General features: G+C 39.1%; 1 protein-coding gene across 1 annotated transcript in view; it reads left to right on the top strand.

The window, feature by feature from the left end:
- Positions 1-20,578, top strand: part of ULK4 (unc-51 like kinase 4) — a 580,245-nt gene that overhangs the window by 86,658 nt on the left and 473,009 nt on the right. Inside the window, exons 18-19 of the mRNA XM_034992636.1 lie at positions 4,057-4,164; positions 10,505-10,588. Coding sequence (XP_034848527.1) covers positions 4,057-4,164; positions 10,505-10,588 — 192 coding nt within the window. The remainder of the gene's footprint in view (positions 1-4,056; positions 4,165-10,504; positions 10,589-20,578) is intronic.

Here is a 20,578-nt window from a genome sequence, read left to right as displayed (position 1 = left end):
GCAGGGTGCCCGACAGGACTCGATCCCAGGACCCTGGGATCATGACCTGAGCAGAAAGCAGATGCCCAACTGACTGAGCCACCCAGGTGTTCTCCACATAAATTTTAGAATAATCTTGTTGATACAAAAATTTTTGCTGGGATTTTGGTAGGAATTGCATTAAACTGGGCTATCAGATTGGGGAAAATTGACATCTTTACTATGTTTTTCTATCTATGCACATAGTATATCTCTTGTTTTGTATTTGTTTATAAGATGGTCAGTCAGGACTGGCCACCAAAAGAGACAGAGGAGAGGCTCAGGAAAATAAAGTTTATTATATTCACAGGTCCTTAGGGACAGGTGTGGCATGCCACACAGGGCCACATGGAAAAATACTACAGTGATTAGGAGGCAGAAGATGGCAGCAAGGGAAATGCTTAAAGCCATGGCCTTTATTGGGGTTTCCACAGGAAAGGCAAAGGAGGGGTGAACAGTTTAGGATTGGGTTGTTTGAGTAACTTCAGCAGTGTTTGGGCTATAGGGATAGTCTCTAATTGGGTGGTAACTGGCCCTGGGATGATGAAGGCAGAAGAATAGTGCCTCCTGGGGTGTATGGGCCAGATAGAGGAGTGTCAGGGTCCGGATTGGCAAGTTTGCCTATCAAAGACATAGTTAATCTGAGCCTTTGCTTTCTCTAAGAATTGGCTAGCCTTGGGAGGAGGGTCAGTCTCTCCCCAGTCAGAAAGGTCATAATTACAGAAAATACAATACACACACAGTCATCTCTCCATTTATTAAGATCTTCTTTGATTTCTTTTAAAGAATATTGTGTAGTTTAAGCATATAGATCCTATACATGTTTTGTTAGACTTATATGTAAGTATTTAATATTTGCAGTGATTGTAAATGGCATTTTTAATTTAAGTTTCCATGTGTTCATTACTTATATGAAGAAATACAGTTAGTTTTTGAATGCTGATATTTTATCCTGTCACCTTGCCAGACTCACTTATAAGTTATAGTAGTTTGTTTCTGTAGATTCTTTGGTATATTCTGTGAAGACAATCATGTCATCTGCAAATAATTTTCTATTTCATATTGGGTGGGTTGTGATAGTTTGTGTTTTCTAAGGGGTTGGTCCATTTTGTCTAAGTTGCCAAATTTGTGTGTGTAGAGTTAGGTCCTTTTGATGTCTGCTCATTTTCTGCCTACTTGTTTTATCAGTTATTGAGAGAAGGGTGTTGAAGTCTGCAACTATAACTGAGGGTTTGTTTCTTTTTATAACTTTGTCAGTTTTTGGTTCACATATTTTACAGCTGTTTTGTTAATGATGCATGCACATTTATGATTGGTATATTTTATTGGTGGATTGACCCTTTTATTATTATGTAATTTTCTTTGCTCTGAAATCTATGTTATGTGATATTAACATATACATTCCTGTTTTGCTTTAATGCCATATATATATACACACACACATACATGAATGCATGTATATATATGCATATATACATGTATATGTATATACATTCATGTGTGTATACATACCTACACACATATATACATGTATATGTATGTACATACATGTATATATGTTATATATTACTTTCAATCTGCCTATATCACTATCTTTGAGTTTCTTGTAGATAGCATAAAGTTGGGTCATATTTTTAAATGAACTCTGTCTTTTAATTGTTGTATTTAGACTATTACATTTAATATAATCATATATTTGCTATTAAGTCTACCATTTTGTTTCTTCTTGCTGTTTTTCATTTTCTTTTCACTTTTGTATGAGTTACTGAACATTTTGATTTTTTATAGTATTTTAGAGTGTATTTGTATAGATTTTTACTGGTCCTAGATATTATATATATACATAACATACATATGTGTATAATTTTACATAACCTATCATTTTATTAGTTCAAGTGAAGTATAGAAAACTTACCTTCCTTTTCAACCTTTTAATTTCCCTCATTTTTATATAATTGTCTTAAATATGTCCTCTAAATTCATTTAGAACCAAATCAGACATTATTATAATATTTGTTTCAACCATCAAACATAGTTTAGGAAACCTAAAAGGAGAAGGAAAACCTGTTATATTTACCTATATTCTTCTCATGTTCTTGTTTCCTTCCTGTTAATTCTAAGGTTCTTTATCATTTAGTTCCTCTTTGGAATACTTCCTTTAGCTGTTCTTTTGGAGTAGGAGTGCTGGTGACAAATTTCTGTGTTTGTAGGTTACAAAAAAAAAAGTCTGAATGCTGTTAATTTCAGATGGTTCATGTAATGCTAGTGGATGATCAGTAAAGGTCAAGGAAAAGGAAGACTGTAGGAGAAGTGACCTGCTGCAAGGGCTAATGTGATTTATATGTTTCCCTTTCCTTCACACTCATTGTGTGTGAGGCAGTGAGTGGTGGGGGTTACACATTTTGGTATATCCATTCAGGGGAATACGACTCAGCAATAAAAAGAACAAACTATTGATATATGCTGCAACATGGGTGACTCTCAAATGCATTATGCTAAGTGAACAGAGCAGACCAAAAAGAATACATAGGGCATGATCCCATTTACATAAAATATGAATTAATGACAAAGTAAATCAATGGCTGTCTGGGGAAAGAATGAAAGGGAGTGAGATGGAGAGATTACCAAGGGAACTTGAAGTAACATGTGGAGGTGTTGTTATCTTGACTGTGATGATGATTTCAAAGATGCGTATGTATGTCAAACGTACCCAGTGGTACACTTTAAATATATGCAGTTTATTCTGTGTCAGTTATAACTTAATAAAGCTGTTTAAAAAAAATACCACATCAACAAGTGTTCCTCTAGTGCATGGCTGTTGTGCAGCAGCCCCACATGCAGGTCCAACCCGTCTACTCTTGTTTACAGAGGGAGGCCCATGATCACATGCTTGGATGTTGTGACAGTGTTAGATGGCTCTGGAAGTTTTTAAATGTTTACTCTCAGTTTTCTTTTCTTTTGTTTCTTTTCTTTTCTTTTGTTTCCTTCCTTCCTTCCTTCTTCAAGATTTTATTTATATTATTTGACAAAGAGCTCAAGCAGGGGGGAGTCACAGGGAGAGGGGGAAGCAGGCTCCTTGCTGAGTTAAGAGCCTGATGCAAGACTCAGTCCCAGGACCCCGAGATCATGACCTGAGCTGAAGGCAGACACTTAACCGACTGAGCCATCCAGGCGCCCTGTTATTCTCAGTTTCTGTACTTAAATCTTTGTTGACAGTAAGAAACCGTTTTATCTGTTTTAGAGCAGTTTGTTTCTTCTGTTTTTCATTTTCTTTTTACTTTTGTATGAGTTACTGAACATTTTGGAATCACACTGTTTTAGAGCAGTGCTACCACACTACTTTATATACATTTTTTCCATCTCAGAATGGGGCCATTCTATATGTATCATTCTGAACCCATTTTATTCTACTTTATGGTCACACTGTGATTTGATTAACTTGCATTCTGGTATATGAATTCTGGTGATGAGTGTATGTATTTTCTTAGCATGACTCTCAGGAAATTAACTGGATCTGATAAAATATCCTGATGAATTTCAAAGTGGATTATATTGAAACTTCGGTATATTTCCTACTCTCAAAATTTTAGAGGAATCATTTAAAAGTTTCATGTAGTGTAAGAAATTTTCAAACTGGGGTGTGCTGGAGGATAGTAGGCTCTGGCATGGTGAAATCTGTGCTCGGATCCTGGCTATCTGAGTGAACTGGACAGAGACCCGCTGTTTGTCTTTCATCCTTCATTTCCTGTCTTTAGAGATGGAGCAGCAGTTGCCTCATCAGATCAGCAATACAGTGAAAGTGTGTGGTAACTGACAAGTGATATATGTATGTGCATTTCTTTCACTGGATATATTTTTACCTTCATCTGGGACAGTTACCTTTTTTTTTTTTCAGGATTAAGACCCATATTTTGAAAATAATTTGGAAATTAGGCTTTAAAAATGGAGGGTGAATTTTATAGAGTGTCTTTTCTTTTATATATAGGCAAAAGAACTGAGAGATATATATGAACTAATATACCTTTTTTTCCTTTTCAGGCAGTTACTATCTTAACTGAATTAATTAGGGAAAACTTCAGAAACAGTAAATTAAAACAGTGCCTCTTACCAACCCTTGGGGAGCTGATCTACCTTGTAGCCACCCAGGTGAGACCATCTGATTAACTCTATTGCTCTTTGACCTGTTCTGACAAATCCTGGCTGACAAGTGTTAATATCCTATAAAAGTTGTTTTGACTTTGCCTCTTAGAGCATACCTAAGGAACCTTGGGGAAAGTTTACCTCTGAAATATTAAGTTTATCAGTGTCTTTATGTCTGTCCCTATCCTTGTCTGTCTGTCATGTTCCCTCTCTCCCATTGCCTCCTAGGAAGTATAGGAAATTCTCAAGCCATATTTAAAAACCAATTGACCGGGGCGCCTGGGTGGCTCAGTTGGTTAAGCGACTGCCTTCGGCTCAGGTCATGATCCTGGAGTCCCGGGATCGAGTCCCGCATCAGGCTCCCTGCTCAGCGGGGGTCTGCTTCTCCCTCTGACCCTCTTCCCTCTCGTACTCTCTCTCTCTCAAATAAATAAATAAAATCTTAAAAAAAAAAAAAAAAAAAAAAACCAATTGACCAAAAGTCCCCCAAACTACTTTCTAGATTGCTACCATCTTTGACTCCTTCAAGAGGAGGCCATTGGTTCTTTGTGTATAAAAGCTTCCTTTCAGTTAAAAACACTACTTTGTGCAAATAGAGCTCTTAACATGGCCATGAGAGTTTGTGACTACAGAATTTGACTTATTTCTTAAGTTACAATATTGAAGTGCTATTGAATTCAACAAAAAATTAGTATTTCTTTTGTGTTTTTTCTGAATATTATTGAATTGATAATGATAAATTATGAGTTATTCATTTGATACTGAGGTTTTTTTTTTATTAGTTTCAGAGGTAGAATTTAGTGATTCATCCGTTGCGTATAACATCCAGTGCTCATTACATCAGGTGCCCTCCTTAATGCCCATCACCAATTATCCCCATCCCTCCACCCACCTCCCCTCCAGCAACCCTGTTTGTTTCCTAGGGTTCAGCATCTCTTATGGTTTGCCTCCCTCTCAATTTTCATCTTATTTTTCCTTCCCTTCCTTTACGTTCATCTGTTTTGTTTCTTAAATTCCGTGTACGAGTGAAAACATATGGTTTTTATCTTTCTCTGACTGACTGCTTGCTTAATACCCTCCAGTTCCATCCATGTTGATGTAAGTGGTAGGTATTCATCCTATCTGATGGCTGAGTAATATTCCATTGTATATGTATACCACATGTTCTTTATCCATTCATCTGTCAGTGGATGTCTGGGCTCTTTCCATAGTTTGGCTGTTGTGGACATTGCTGCTATAAACATTGGTGATACTGAGTTTTAAAGAAGTACTGGTAAGTTGTAGTTGATTAGGAAGTTCTCTCACTGTATTTATGAACGTGTCCTAGATCTTGCTCAAATGTTGTATAACCTGAGTATCTTTAGTATCTAAATTAAACTGACTTTCTACCATAATTATTATAAAACATCATTATTTAAAATCATTTAGCTGCATAATTAGTGGTAGCTGGTACAACAAATCTGTCCTCCTCCTTTTTTTTTTTTTCATAAATGTTTTGGCTGTTCTTGGCCCTTTGCACGTTGGAATCAGCTTGTTCAGTTCTGCAAATCATTTAAAGAAATTGCATTGACTATGCAGATCAATTTGGGAAGTACTGTTACCTTGATAATTTTGAGTCTTCTGCATATTTGGAATTGTACTGAACCCATGTGTCAGGAAAGTATTGGTATGTTGATGGTATTTTGTCTTCCAGTGCATAAAAATGGCACTTCTATATATTTCTATTTTTAGAAATACTTTCATTTAAGTTAGTTCATTCTATTCATAAAACTTTTGTACATCTATCTTTGGTTGAATTTATTCTTAGGTAATTTTATATTTTGATGAGACAACACATTCATGAAGCTAGAAAACTAGGAAGTCAAAAGTATATGGGGGGCGCCTGGGTGGCTCAGTCGTTAAGTGTCTGCCTTCAGCTCAGGTCACGATTTTAGAGTCCTGGGATCGAGCCCCGCATTGGGCTCCCTGCTCAGTGGAGAGACTGCTTCTCCCTCTCCCTCTGCTGTTCCCCCTGCTTGTGCTCTCTCTGTGTCTGTCTCTCTCTGTCAAATAAATAAATAAAATCTTAAAAAAAAAAAAGGTATATAGGGAAAGTGGCTTTCCTATTTTTGTTCCCTATAAGCCTCATTCCCCAGTCTAATCACATCCCTACTTGTATTAACAAAGTTACTTTTGTATGTATGAGCAAACAGACATGTAGATTCTTATTTTGATTCATTTTTATGTCCAATTAGGACAACTTGCTTTTTTTCTCTTAATAGTTATACACTCCTTAAATTTATTTAGGGGCGCCTGGGTGGCTCAGTCGGGTAAGTCGGTTAAGTTGTGATCCTGGGGTCCTGAGACCGAGTTCCTCATTGGGCTCCCTGATCAGCAGGGAGTCTGCTTCTCCCTCTCCCTCCTCCCCCTTGCTTGTGCTCACTCTCTCTCTCTCTCTCTCAAATAAAAGAAAATTACTTGAGGGAGAGAGAGCATTAGCAGGGGGAGGAGCAAAGGGAGAGGGACAAGCAGACCCCCCACTGAGCATGGAGCCTGACACAGGGCTCCATCCCACAGCCCTGAGATCATGACCTGACCTGAAGGCAGACGCTTAATCAAATAAGCCACCCAGGTGCCCTAGTAGTTGTACACTTTTAAGAATAGCCTATGGACTGACTGAGCCAACCAGGCATAGCCTATGGAAATACATACACTGGAGTTATTTCTTAATTAATGAATATATTTCTTAATCAGTACTTAGGGCTCCCACCTCCCTTCCTCTCTCCCTCTTGTCTCTCCTCACCTGTGCCAAGTTTGGTGAAAGGCAGTTTTACTTTACCTTGAGTGGGGCCTTGACATCAAAGCTCAGACTGACCAAGTTTTGCAGGCCCTTAGAGTAAAAGAAAGCTCAGTGCTCAGTTGAGCTCTCACGCTTGCGATTATCTAATTTTTGGTTTGATTCTTTGTTTTCCTGTCACATCTCTGATACATTGTAAGAATGTAGAATACAAGGTGTTGCTTTTATTAGAAGAGGGGTCAGGTACCTAGTCTGCCATCTGATCAGGGTTGAGAGTCTACTCATGTAAGTGGCATGCAATCAACTGCACATGTTTAAAGATTACAATTTGATCAATTTTGATATATGTATACACCTGTGAAACCATCACCACAGTTCAGATAATGAACATATCCATCACCTCTAAAAGTTTCTCCACACCCTTGTAATCCCTCCCTCCTGTCCCTCTTCCTGCTCCCAGGCAACAGCTGATTTGCTTTCTGTCATATAGACTAGTTTGCATTTTCTAGAATTTTATAAATGGAATCATACAGAATCCTATTTCTATTTGCTTCGAAAAGTAGGTCTAGAGAATCATTTTCTTTGGTACGTGTTTTAATTGGATATAAGCTAAGGCTATTTTCATAAAGGGATGATTCTGTGGCATTTGACTACAACTTAGGATAGCAAACTAGAAAAGGAAGTTATGTCCCTGCATCCATAAAAATCAATACCTTTTCATGAGATGAGGGCTTTTGTGGAATTGTCATTTTAAATACACGTGAACCTTAAAATCTCAGGTCAATGCTGACATAGACTAACCTGAAGCGAGAGTGTATAATACAGAGACCTAAGCCCTGTCCTGTTGGCTGTCTGGGAGCAGCCCAAGGTGACAAGCTTGAGGATGGAAGACCAGAGTAGATTCTGCAGAGAACATTAGGAGGCAATACATTTATGGTTTATGTATTTTTTTCTTTTATCAAGGATACCTCCCACCTTGAGCCCAGGTATTCCTATTTTGTCATTTTTTTTTTTTTTTTTTTTTTCCCAGCCATTAATGATCTTTCACCTGGACTGTTGTAAGAACTCTTAGATGGTGTCCTTGCTTTATTCTTGTGTCCATTACAGTCTATTTTCCAGACATTAGCCAGAGTGAGCCTGTTAAAAACACATGAGAGAGTACGGCGTCCTTCCTCAGAGCCCTCCAGTGCTTCTTGTCTTGCTTGTTGGCACCACCAAATCCCACCGTTTGCTGTGGTGGCCACTGGGGGCTGCCTTCCCAGTGCCTGTGTGACCTCAGCTCTCACTGCTGTCCTGCTGTCTTCCTCTTCCCGCCACATTGACCTCCTCACAGCTCTTTGAACCCGCCATGCCATATTCCTGCCTCAACGCCTTTGCACTTACTGTTCCTCCTGCTTGCAGTGATTTCACACCCTCCCCCCAGCAGATGTTTGCGTTTTCTCTGTTCAGACCCCTTCGGAGAGCCTTTTCCTGGCTCTGTGCAGTATGAGTGTGCTGAGGCTTTAGCAGGAGGTGAGGAAGTTGGGAAAGGCAATGTGAAATGAGAATGGTTGTGAAAAGTTGGGGGGGGGGGTGCTGGGGGCTGCAGGGGGCCCTGTTTGAAAGATGGGGACAGTTAGCCTATTCTAGCAGAAATGGAAAGGACCCGGTGGACAGGACTTTGAAAATTTAGGAGTGGTATGGGATAGTCCATAACCTAATGACCCTGAAGGAGGCAAGATATGAATGGGATCCTGAGCCCACATGGAATGGTAGAGGATCCTCTCCTGGTATAACCACTGGGTGTAAGTAGCAGACAGCTTCAGGGGTAGGAACACTGGGAGCTCCTTTCTCACCACTTCCATGATCTCTGAGGAGGAGGAAAGCAGGTGCAGTGGTGGGAGGATCCCAGGTGTGAAGTCGTCCTTTCAAAGAAGGAATTGGTCAGAGAGAGGAACGAATGGGAGGCTGCAGAGTGATATTGAAGGTCCCTGGGCTTTCAAAGCCTAAGTCATTCATGGACTCTCTGTGTTCTAGGTGCCTGAGCACAGACCTGGAGAAGACAAGCCACTGGCTCCCTCCAGGGTTGGTTTCCCCAGAGAGGGGAAAAGGGCATATTGGAGGGTGAGGTGTTCAGGCTTTTGGCAGGAGTGATTGAATGGTAGACCACGGCATCTAAGTGGCCGGGAGGGAGGGTAGGTGATACATTACAGACAGATTGTGGTAGATCAGGCGCCTGGGTGGCTCAGTCGTTAAGCCTCTGCCTTCGGCTTGGGTCATGATCCCAGGGTCCTGGGATCAAGCCCCGCATCAGGCTCCCTGCTCAGCGGGAAGCCTGCTTTTCCCTCTCCCACTCCCCCTGCTTGTGTTCCTGCTCTTGCTCTCTCTCTCTGTCAAATAAATAAATAAAATCTTAAAAAAAAAAAAAGATTGTGGTAGATGTTTTGAATAAGTGAGCTGGAAAGGAGGAAAATTGTGTTTGGAAGTTAAATTGGGTGCTGAATTAGTGATTTTTAAGCTGGAGCAGCAGCTTGGGATGATAATGTCTCGATTATGACTGAAATTTTTTAAAAAAGATTTTATGTATTTATTTGAGAGAGAGTGTGTGCACACGAGAGCATGGGGGAGCAGAGGGAGAAGCAGACTCCCTGCTGAGCAGGGAGCATGTGGGGCTCGATCCCAGGACCCTGAGATCATGACCTGATGGAGTCAGATGCTTAACTGACTGAGCCACCCAAGCACCCCAGCTGTGTGGAATTTTGTGATTAAGTGAGGATTTGAAAAAAAAAAAAACAAAAAAACCCCCAAAAACAGAAAGAAAAAAAGTGAGGATATGGTTTTAATGGGTCGTAAGTCTCATCGTAAGTATAAAAAACATTTGGATCAGTAAGGTACCAGTTCTAAAATTTGGACAATCTTAAATATTTTCTCTTAACAGTAACTAATTTCTTTTGCTTTAAAGAGATTAATTTTTCCCACCTTTCTCTGTGGTACCTGATTTATATTTTGATTTTATTTGATACACTGCAGGAGGCTTTTAGTGGTTATTACCCTAATTTGGTTCGTGAGAGAATCATTGCCGATATCATTAAAATTAGTGGACCTGCTAATCACATTTGCTTATTTTTTTTTTTTAACACATTGTCTTATTAGGTAACATACTCTCTTTTACTTGTACTTATGGGTCATCCTGAATATTCCTCAGAACTGTGTATTCCATGCCTTCAAATCGTTTCAGATAGTGTAATAACTTTTAGGTAGGAATAACTGTATTATCATCTACAATTATCAACAGAGTAGTTTCTCTACCAACTGGATCATATTGTCATTTCTCACTTCTTTTCGTCTGGTTTCTGATGAAGGGGTCTGATGAACATCACATAGAATATGATGAGAAAGAGAAATACCTTGTATGTACAATGTAGTAAAAGACCCCCTAATGAGGGCAGAACTGTCAGGTAATCTGTAATATTTTAAATAGAATATTAAGAAGTTTTAGATAGTTTGTGTATTTGAAACTGCCTTTTTCTTGAACGGGTTAATATCTTTTGTGCTGTTAGCTTCACGGCCTTTCCTTCCACTTCATTTTAGGAAGAAAAAAAGAAGAACCCTAGAGAATGCTGGGCTGTCCCCTTGGCTGCATACACGGTGCTAATGAGGTGCCTTCGGGAAGGGGTAAGGCTCCTTTGTTGTCCTCTGTAGACACCCGCAATTGTAATAACCCTTCAGGCACTGTGTGCGGATTGTAGCCTGCAGCAGTGAGGAGCCTGTCAACCAAGTATTGCTCTTGAATTTAAATAATCCCGACAAGCCACTGTGAGCAAGTGACCTACAGCGGAGCACGTGTAAAAATGAACTAGCTTTGTCCTTCACTTTCAAAAATGTCTTGCCTTTTAAAAGATGATAGCAAGCACAAACATCATAAGTAGCTTTTTTACTAACATATTCTTAGTCCTCCCCTGCTTTTAAACTTACTGATACACCAGTTTCATAAGCAAGGTGTATGCAGGGAATTTTCTGTGAGCCTCAAAAGCCCCATGATTATCTTGTCAGGTTGCCATTTTGCAGTTCAGAAACAGGAAGCTCCCACTAGTATCCATTGATTTTAATATTAAGTAGTGTTTATTATGTGATTTTTTTTTTTTTTTTTTAATTTATTCACTGTCCTTCTCATGCCATTGTTAATGGCTGAAAACCAGCCAGCCGGCCAACCAACCAAGCAACCAGGATGTGTAGCTCCTGTGTGTTACAATGTAAAGGATTTAGTAGCTGACCTAAAAGGTTCGCAATTTCTGTTTCTTTAAACCATTTGACATCGTTTCACCCAAGGCAAAGCCATAGGTGAAAAACATTCCTTAAGGAATGAAAAAATATGTCACAATAAACATCTTCCTTTTGAGTTCATTACTTGCTGCATTGTATGGAAATGGAATGATGTTGCAAGTGGAGAAGAGCTCTGTGAGATTTTACCCCTAGTGAGCCAGAAGTGAAGTTTGAACACTCCCAGCCTGTAGGGTTGAATGCATTGTCAGCCCTCGTTATGGGATATGAATAAAGCGGGTAAATTGTACTTTATCAATAATACAAGAATTAAGTCATGTTTATCTGTAGTCACAAGACATGCTTTAGTTTATTGTTTAAGGCCTCAAGCTAGGCACACTTGGGGGCACACAGATGAAGAAGGTGAATATTCTCTTCACACACTGATCCCACCTCTTGCAACGAAGTGGAGTATGTTGTGTATAAATATGAAAGAACAAAATATGGGAACTCAAGGGAGAAAGGAGTCTTCTAGAAACTTTCTTAATAGTGTGAAGAAATTTTAAAAACTTTGTATTTTAATTTTTAAAAGTTAGATTAATGTGTAGTAAAAGATGATTAGTTCTAGTCCATGGGGTTATATCCTTTATTGAATATCTTCTCCCCACCCCTCCCTGTGTTTATCACTCTATATGTAATATGAAGAAGAATGTCTGATATCCATGTATATTGTTATTAAATAATTATTGTTAATATTTATAATGACATTTTGTATTTTAGTAGCACACGTACCTTTCAATGTCTTGGTATGTATAACAGGTCTTGTGTATTTTTCATGAAGAGGGAAGGAAGTCCAGGACTCTCTAATTTATGAAAATATCTGAAAAGCAGTTAGATATGTGCTTGGACAGCACATGCCTGTGTCCCTTGCTTTTCAAAAGTTCACGTTACACCACTTCACTTTTACGAAAGACCCATGCTAGCACTTGTTTTCTCTAATTGAAAGAAATGGAAAGAGGATTTCTGCTTCTACGAAAAAAAGCAAAAAGCAAAAATAGCATTCAGGGTTTGTTTTGCAACGAGTTGTTACACAGCAGGCTTCCCCCGGCCCTGCAAGGCAGGGAGAGCAGCCCCACCATGGTCCTTCCTTTCCCCGGAACTACACTCAGCATCTCAGCATCAAGCCACTATGGCTTTGAACCGTGTTGTTGAGCACCTGAGCTTTGTCTTGATGTATTTTCTGCGTCCGTTAACAAGATGTGTCCTAAGGTATCAGAGAAGCCTGAGAGAGGTTATTTTTGGGGTCTGGGAATGCTCAAAATCTTGTCTATTTATGTAATTGCTCTTCACTTTACACCACTGGGGCTTAGGAAAGGTTTCACAGAAACATGGTACTTTTGGATAGTGGGGGCAGCCTGAACTCTAACATTGTCTCTGTAAGACAGATAAATTAAGGGATGATTATATTCCCCCTAAAAAAGGGTTTCTGTTTTTATAAAAATAACTCAATTGTAGCAGTTCTTTAACATATAGGTCTAATGTCTTTAGGACATAGTTGAGGGTAAATAATTTTTAAGCCTCCTATTTTCAACAATTAAAAACTTTTTTCCAGGTAGGAAAACTGTTTTCCCAGCACCTACTGGTATTTCTGAATGTAGGTTCTTTTTTGAAATTTACGTCATAAAAGAGCATGTGAAATTTATGTGTATGCTTATATGTATGGTTAAAAGCACACACTTTGATACACCCACTCTCTTGGGGGAAAAAAAAAGGCTGGTGGCTTAGAGAATTCTTCTCTGTCCCTCTTGGATTGCAGCTTACTTTTTCTTTCAAGGAGTAGCTATTATTCTGACTTTGTGATAAACATTCCCAAGTTTTTCTTTATCGTGTTTCCATCTTTGTTTGCTAGATATTTCTTTTCTGCCCTTCCTTTTCCTTTTCCCTTTTCCCCTTTCCTTTTTGAGAGGGAGGGACAGAGGGAGATGGAGAGAGAGAATCTTAAGCAGGCTCTACACCCAGCCTGATGTGGGGCTCGATCTCAGCCCTGAGATCATGACCTGAGCCAAAATCAAGAGTTGGGACGCTTAACCAACTGAGCTACCCAGGTGCCCCTGTATTGCTAGATATTTCATTGACTGTTTTTTTTTTTTTTTTTTTTTTTAAAGATTTTATTTATTTTTTAGAGAGCCAGCAAGAGAGAAACAGCATGAGAGGGGAGAGGGTCAGAGGGAGAAGCAGGCTCCCCGCTGAGCCGGGAGCCCGATGTGGGACTCGATCCCAGGACCCCGGGATCATGACCTGAGCCGAAGGCAGACGCTTAACCATCTGAGCCACCCAGGCGCCCCTCATTGACTGGTTCTTAAGGTTAAACTTCATATAAATAAATGGCACCAAATCCTGTGGAGACTTAATTCTTTTGCTCTAATGTTAGGTCAAGATTGATACATGCTAATTGTGAAAACTGTTGTTCATTTATACTACTGTGTGTTAAGTTGGAATATACCTCAGTATACACAGACACACATGTGTATCGGTTTATACTCCCACCAGTAGGGTATGGGAGTACACCTGAACCCACATCTTGCACATTTGATATAGTCAGACTTTAAGTTTTTGTCAATTTCATGGGGGCATTAATTATTTTCTCATAATAGTTTTAATAATCATTTTTGTGATTACTAATAGGATCACAATCCTTACTTATTTATTTATCTTTTTTTTTTTTTGGTTTTCCACCATCATTAAGATGGTCTATTCCATTTTCTTCTAAAAGCTTTATTATTTTCCCTTTTTCTATTTAGAACTTTATTTGCAATTGTTTTGTGTGCGTGGTGCTATGTATGGGTAGTTTTATTTTTAAAAGTAATATGGGTATGCTGTTCTCCCAGTGCTATTTAATGAGAAGGTCACCCTCTCTCCACTGCTCTGCAGTGTCCCCTGTCATATCAGTGTCTCTTCCTGGGCTCTATTTGTTTCTGTTGGTCTATCATCTGTCTTTGTGCCATACTATCCAAATGAATATTTTCTATTGTTTAATAATTTTCAAGTATATGGGGAGTTTTCCCCTACTAACATAATCTTTTTTTTTTAAGATTTTATTTGAGAGAGAGAGAGCACGAGAAGTGGGGAGGGGGAGAGGGAGAAGCAGACTCCCTGCTGAGCAGGGAACCTGATGTGTGGGACTCAATCCCAGGACCCTGGGATCATGACCTGAGCCAAAGGCAGATGGCCAACTGACTGAGCTACCCAGGTGCCCTAATGTAATCTTTTTTTTTTAATATTTATTTATTTTTTTTATTCTTATGTTAATCCCCATACATTACATCATTAGTTCTAGATGAAGTGTTCCATGATTCATTGTTTGTGCATAACACCCAGTGCTCCATGCAGAATGTGCCCTCCTCAATACCCACCACCAGGCTAACCCATCCTCCCACCCCCCTCCCCTCTAGAACCCTCAGTTTGTTTTTCAGAGTCCATTGTCTCTCATGGTTCGTCGACCCCTCCAATTTCCCCCGCTTCATTCTTCCCCTCCTACTACATTCTTCTTCTTCTTTTTTTTTTTTTCTTAACATATATCGCATTATTTGTTTCAGAGGTACAGATCTGAGATTCAACAGTCTTGCACAATTCACAGCGCTTACCAGAGCATGTACCCTCCCCAGTGTCTATCACCCAGTCACCCCATCCCTCCCACCCCACCCCCCACTCCAACAACACTCAGTTTGTTTCCTGAGATTAAGAATTCCTCATATCAGTGAGGTCATATGATACATGTCTTTCTCTGTTTGACTTATTTCACTCAACATAATACCCTCCAGTTCCATCCACGTCATTGCAAATGGCAAGATCTCATTCCTTTTGATGGCTGCATAATATTTCATTGTATATATATACCACATCTTCTTTATCCAGTCATCTGTCGATGCACATCTTGGCTCTTTCCACAGTTTGGCTATTGTGGACATTGCTGCTATAAACATCGGGGTGCACGTACCCCTTCGGATCCCTACTTTTGTATCTTTGGGGTAAATACCCAGTAGTGCAATTGCTGGATCATAGGGTAGCTCTATTTTCAACTTTTTGAGGAACCTCCATACAGTTTTCCAGAGTGGCTGCACCAGCTTGCATTCCCACCAACAGTGTAGGAGGGTTCCCCTTTCTCCGCATCCCCGCCAACATCTGTCATTTCCTGACTTGTTAATTTTAGCCATTCTGACTGGTGTGAGGTGGTATCTCATTGAGGTTTTGATTTGGATTTCCCTGATGCTGAGCGATATTGAGCACTTTTTCATGTGTCTGTTGGCCATTTGGATGTCTTCTTTGGAAAAATGTCTGTTCATGTCTTCTGCCCATTTCTTGATTGGATTCTTTGTTCTTTGGGTGTTGAGTTTGATGAGTTCTTTATAGATTTTGGATACTAGCCCTTTATCTGATATGTCATTTGCAAATATCTTCTCCCATTCTGTCGGTTGTCTTTTGGTTTTGTTGACTGTTTCCTTTGCTTTGCAAAAGCTTTTTATCTTGATGAGGTCCCAATAGTTCATTTTTGCCCTTGCTTCCCTTGCCTTTGGCGATGTTTCTAGGAAGAAGTTGCTTCGGCTGAGGTCAAAGAGGTTGCTGCCTGTGTTCTCCTTTAGGATTTTGATGGACTCCTGTCTCACATTGAGGTCTTTCAACCATTTGGAGTCTATTTTTGTGTGTGGTGTAAGGAAATGGTCCAGTTTCATTCTTCTGCATGTGGCTATCCAATTTTCCCAACACCATTTGTTGAAGAGACTGTCTTTGTTCCATTGGATATTCTTTCCTGCTTTGTCGAAGATGAGTTGACCATAGAGTTGAGGGTCCATTTCTGGGCTCTCTATTCTGTTCCATTGATCTATGTGTCTGTTTTTGTGCCAGAACCATGCTGTCTTGATGATGACAGCTTTGTAATAGAGCTTGAAGTCCGGAATTGTGATGCCTCTGGCTTTTCTTTTCTTTTTCAACATTCCTCTGGCTATGCGGGGTCTTTTCTGGTTCCATACAAATTTTAGGATTATTTGTTCCATTTCTTTGAAAAAAGTGGATGGTATTTTGATGGGGATTGCATGGAATGTGTAGATTGCTCTAGGTAGCATTGACATCTTCACAATATTTGTTCTTCCAATCCATGAGCATGGAACATTTTTCCATTTCTTTGTGTCTTCCTCAATTTCGTTCATGAGTATTTTATAGTTTTCTGAGTACAGATCCTTTCCCTCTTTGGTTAGATTTATTCCTAGGTATCTTATGGTTTTGGGTGCAATTGTAAATGGGATCGACTCCTTAATTTCTCTTTCTTCTGTCTTGTTGTTGGTGTATAGGAATGCCACTGACTTCTGTGCATTGATTTTATATCCTGCCACTTGACTGAATTCCTGTATGAGTTCTAGCAGTTTTGGGGTGGAGTCTTTGGGGTTTTCCACATAAAGTATCATAGCATCTGCAGAGAGTGAGAGTTTGACGACTTCTTTGCCAATTTGGATGCCTTTGATTTCTTTTTGTTGTCTGATTGCTGTGGCTAGGACTTCTAATACTATGTTGAATAGCAGTGGTGATAGTGGACATCCCTGCCGCGTTCCTGACCTTAGGGGGAAAGCTCTCAGTTTTTCCCCATTGAGAATGATATTCGCTGTAGGTTTTTCATAGATGGCTTTTATGATATTGAGGTATGTACCCTCTATCCCTATACTCTGAAGAGTTTTGATCAAGAAAGGATGCTGTACTTTGTCAAAAGCTTTTTCTGCATCTATTGAGAGGATCATATGATTCTTGTTCTTTCTTTTGTTAATGTATTGTATCACATTGATTGATTTGCGGATGTTGAACCAACCTTGCAGCCCAGGGATAAATCCCACTTGGTCATGGTGAATAATCCTTTTAATGTACTATTGGATCCTATTGGCTAGTATTTTGGTGAGAATTTTTGCATCCATGTTCATCAGGGATAGTGGTCTGTAATTCTCCTTTTTGATGGGGTCTTTGTCTGGTTTTGGGATCAAGGTAATACTGGCCTCATAAAATGAGTTTGGAAGTTTTCCTTCCGTTTCTATTTTTTGGAACAGTTTCAGAAGAATAGGTATTAATTCTTCTTGAAATGTTTGGTAGAATTCCCCTGGGAAGCCATCTGGCCCTGGGCTTTTGTTTGTTGGGAGATTTTTGATGACTGCTTCAATTTCCTTAGTGGTTATAGGTCTGTTCAGGTTTTCTATTTCATCCTGGTTCAGTTTTGGTAGTTGATACATCTCTAGGAATGCATCCATCTCTTCCAGGTTATCTAATTTGCTGCCATAGAGTTGCTCATAATATGTTCTTATAATTGTTTGTATTTCTTTGGTGTTGGTTGTGATCTCTCCTCTTTCATTCATGATTTTGTTGATTTGGGTCATTTCTCTTTTTGATAAGTCTGGCCAGGGGTTTATCAATCTTGTTAATTCTTTCAAAGAACCAGCTCCTAGTTTCGTTGATCTGTTCTACTGTTCTTTTAGTTTCTATTTCATTGATTTTGCTCTGATCTTAATATTATTTCTCTTCTCCTGCTGGGTTTAGGCTTTATTTGCTGTTCTTTCTCCAGCTCCTTTAGGTGTAGGGTTAGGTTGTGTACTTGAGACCTTTCTTGTTTCTTGAGGAAGGCTTGTATTGCTATATACTTTCCTCTTAGGACTGCCTTTGCTGCATCCCAAAGATTTTGAACAGTTGTGTTTTCATTTTCATTGGTTTCCATGTATTTTTTTAATTCTTCTTTAATTTCCTGGTTGACCCATTCATTCTTCAGTAGGATGCTCTTTAGCCTCCGTGTATTTGAGTTCTTTCTGACTTTCCTCTTGTGATTGAGTTCTAGTTTCAAAGCATTGTGGTCTGAAAATAGGCAGGGAATGATCCCAGTCTTTTGGTACCGGTTGAGACCTGATTTATGACCTAGGATGTGATCTATTCTGGAGAATGTTCCATGGGCACTAGAGAAGAATGTGTATTCCGTTGCTTTGGGGTGGAATGTTCTGAATATGTTGTGAAGTCCATTTGGTCCAATGTGTCATTTAAAGTCTTTATTTCCTTGTTGATCTTTTGCTTAGATGATCTGTCCATTACAGTGAGGGAGATGTTAAAGTCCCCCACTATTATTGTATTGTTGTTGATGTGTTTCTTTGCTTTTGTTATTAATTGCCTTATATAATTGGCTGCTCCCATGTTAGGGGCATAGATATTTACAATTGTTAGATCTTCTTGTTGGATAGATCCTTTAAGTATGATATAGTGTCCTTCCTCATCTCTTATTACAGTCTTTGGTTTAAAATCTAATTTGTCTGATATAAGGATTGCCACCCCAGCTTTCTTTTGGTGTCCATTAGCATGGTAAATGGTTTTCCACCCCCTCACTTTCAATCTGGGGGTGTCTTTGGTTCTAAAATGAGTCTCTTGCAGACAGCATATCGATGGGTCTTGTTTTTTAATCCAGTCTGTTAGCCTGTGTCTTTTGATTGGGGCATTTAGCCCATTTACATTCAGGGTAACTATTGAAACATAGGAATTTAGTGCCATTGTATTGCCTGTAAATTGACTGTTACCATATATTGTCTGTGTTCCTTTCTGGTCTATGTTGCTTTTAGGTTCTCTCTTTGCTTAGAGGACCCCTTTCAAGATTTCCTGTAGGGCTGGTTTTGTGTTTGCAAATTCCTTTAGTTTTTGTTTGTCCTGGAAGCTTTTTATCTCTCCTTCAATTTTCAATGACAGCCTAGCTGGATAGAGTATTCTTGGCTGCATATTTTTCTCATTTAGTGCTCTGAATATATCTTGCCAGTCCTTTCTGGCCTGCCAGGTCTCTGTGGATAGGTCTGTTGCCAATCTAATGTTTCTACCCTTGTAGGTTACATCTCTCTTCTCCCGAGCTGCTTTCAGGATTTTCTCTTTGTTTATGAGACTCGTAAGTTTTACTATTAGATGTCGGGGCGTTGACCTATTTTTATTGATTTTGAGAGGGGTTCTCTGTGCTTCCTGGATTTTCATGCCTGTTTCTTTCCCCAAATTAGGGAAGTTCTCTGCTATAATTTGCTCCATTATACCTTCTGGCCCTCTCTCTCTTTCTTCTTCTTCTGGGATCCCAATTATTCTAATGTTGTTTCGTCTTATGGTATCGCTTATCTCTCGAATTCTCCCCTCGTGATCCAGTAGTTGTTTATCTCTCTTTTTCTCAGCTTCTTTATTTTCCATCATTTCATCTTCTATATTACTGATTCTCTCTTCTGCCTCATTTATTCTAGCACTTAGCGCCCCCATTTTTGATTGCACCTCATTAATAGCCTTTTTGATTTCTACTTGGTTGGATTTTAGCTCTTTTACTTCTCCAGAAAGGGTTTCTCTAATGACTTCCATATTTTTTTCAAGCCCAGCTAGTATCTTTAAAGTGATGATTCTGAACTCTAGATCTGACATCGTACTAATGTCCATATTGAGTAGGTCCCTGGCAGTCGGTACTACCTCTTGTTCTTTTTGTTGAGGTGATTTTTTCCGTCTTGTCATTTTGTGCAGAGGAGAATAGATTAATGAGAGAACAAAATGCTAGCAGAGTAACCACGTCCCCAGAAAATATACTCTAAACAAATCAGAAAAGACCTGAAGCAGTGGGATAAGAAAGGGAAAGAGAGAAAAAAGAAAAAGAAAAAAAAGAAAAAGATAAAGATAAAAACAAAAACAAACAAAACAAAACAACAACAACAAAAAAACCAGAATGTGATCAAATATGATCTATATGGTATATAGATCAGTGCCACACACTAGATTTGGGGTGTATTTTGGTCTTTTAGAAGAAAGTGCCTCCCAAAATTTTAAAGAAAGAAAAACTTATATATGTACAAAAATAAGGGTTGATATGATGAAGGGATGGAATATGACTGTAAAAATGGAAATTATAAAAAATTTTATAAAAGGAATTGATAAGAAGTTGTTTGAAAAAAGAAAGAAGAAAAAGAAAAAAAAAAGGGAGAGAATGTGATCAGGCAGAGGAATAGAAAACAGCATATACTAGAGATTTAGGGTATATTTTAATCTGTTAGAAGAAAGTATCTCAAAATTTTAAAGAGAGAACAACTTATATATATAAGCCAAAAATATGGGTAACTACTCTATGAAGGGATAGAATATGACTCTAAAAATGAAAAACAAAAATGTTTTTTTAACTTTGAAAGACTAAAGAATCATGGTAAAAAAGCCGTGAATTCTATGTGCAGTATTCCCCTAGCGCTGGAGTTCTGCCGTTCTCATTGATCGGTAAACTTGGTCTTGGCTGGCTGTTCTCGCTGATCTTCTGGGGAGGGGCCTGTTGCCGTGGTTTCCAATTGTCTCTGCCGGAGGCGGAATTGCCCCGCCCTTGCCCCCTCCCGGCTAAGT

Source organism: Mirounga leonina, unplaced genomic scaffold (assembly GCF_011800145.1).
Source record: "Mirounga leonina isolate KUSES-001 unplaced genomic scaffold, KU_Mleo_1.0 Mir_115, whole genome shotgun sequence".
NCBI lineage: Eukaryota > Metazoa > Chordata > Mammalia > Carnivora > Phocidae > Mirounga > Mirounga leonina.
The sequence above is the reverse complement of the archived record's forward strand: the minus strand, read 5'-3'. Positions and strand labels throughout refer to the sequence as shown.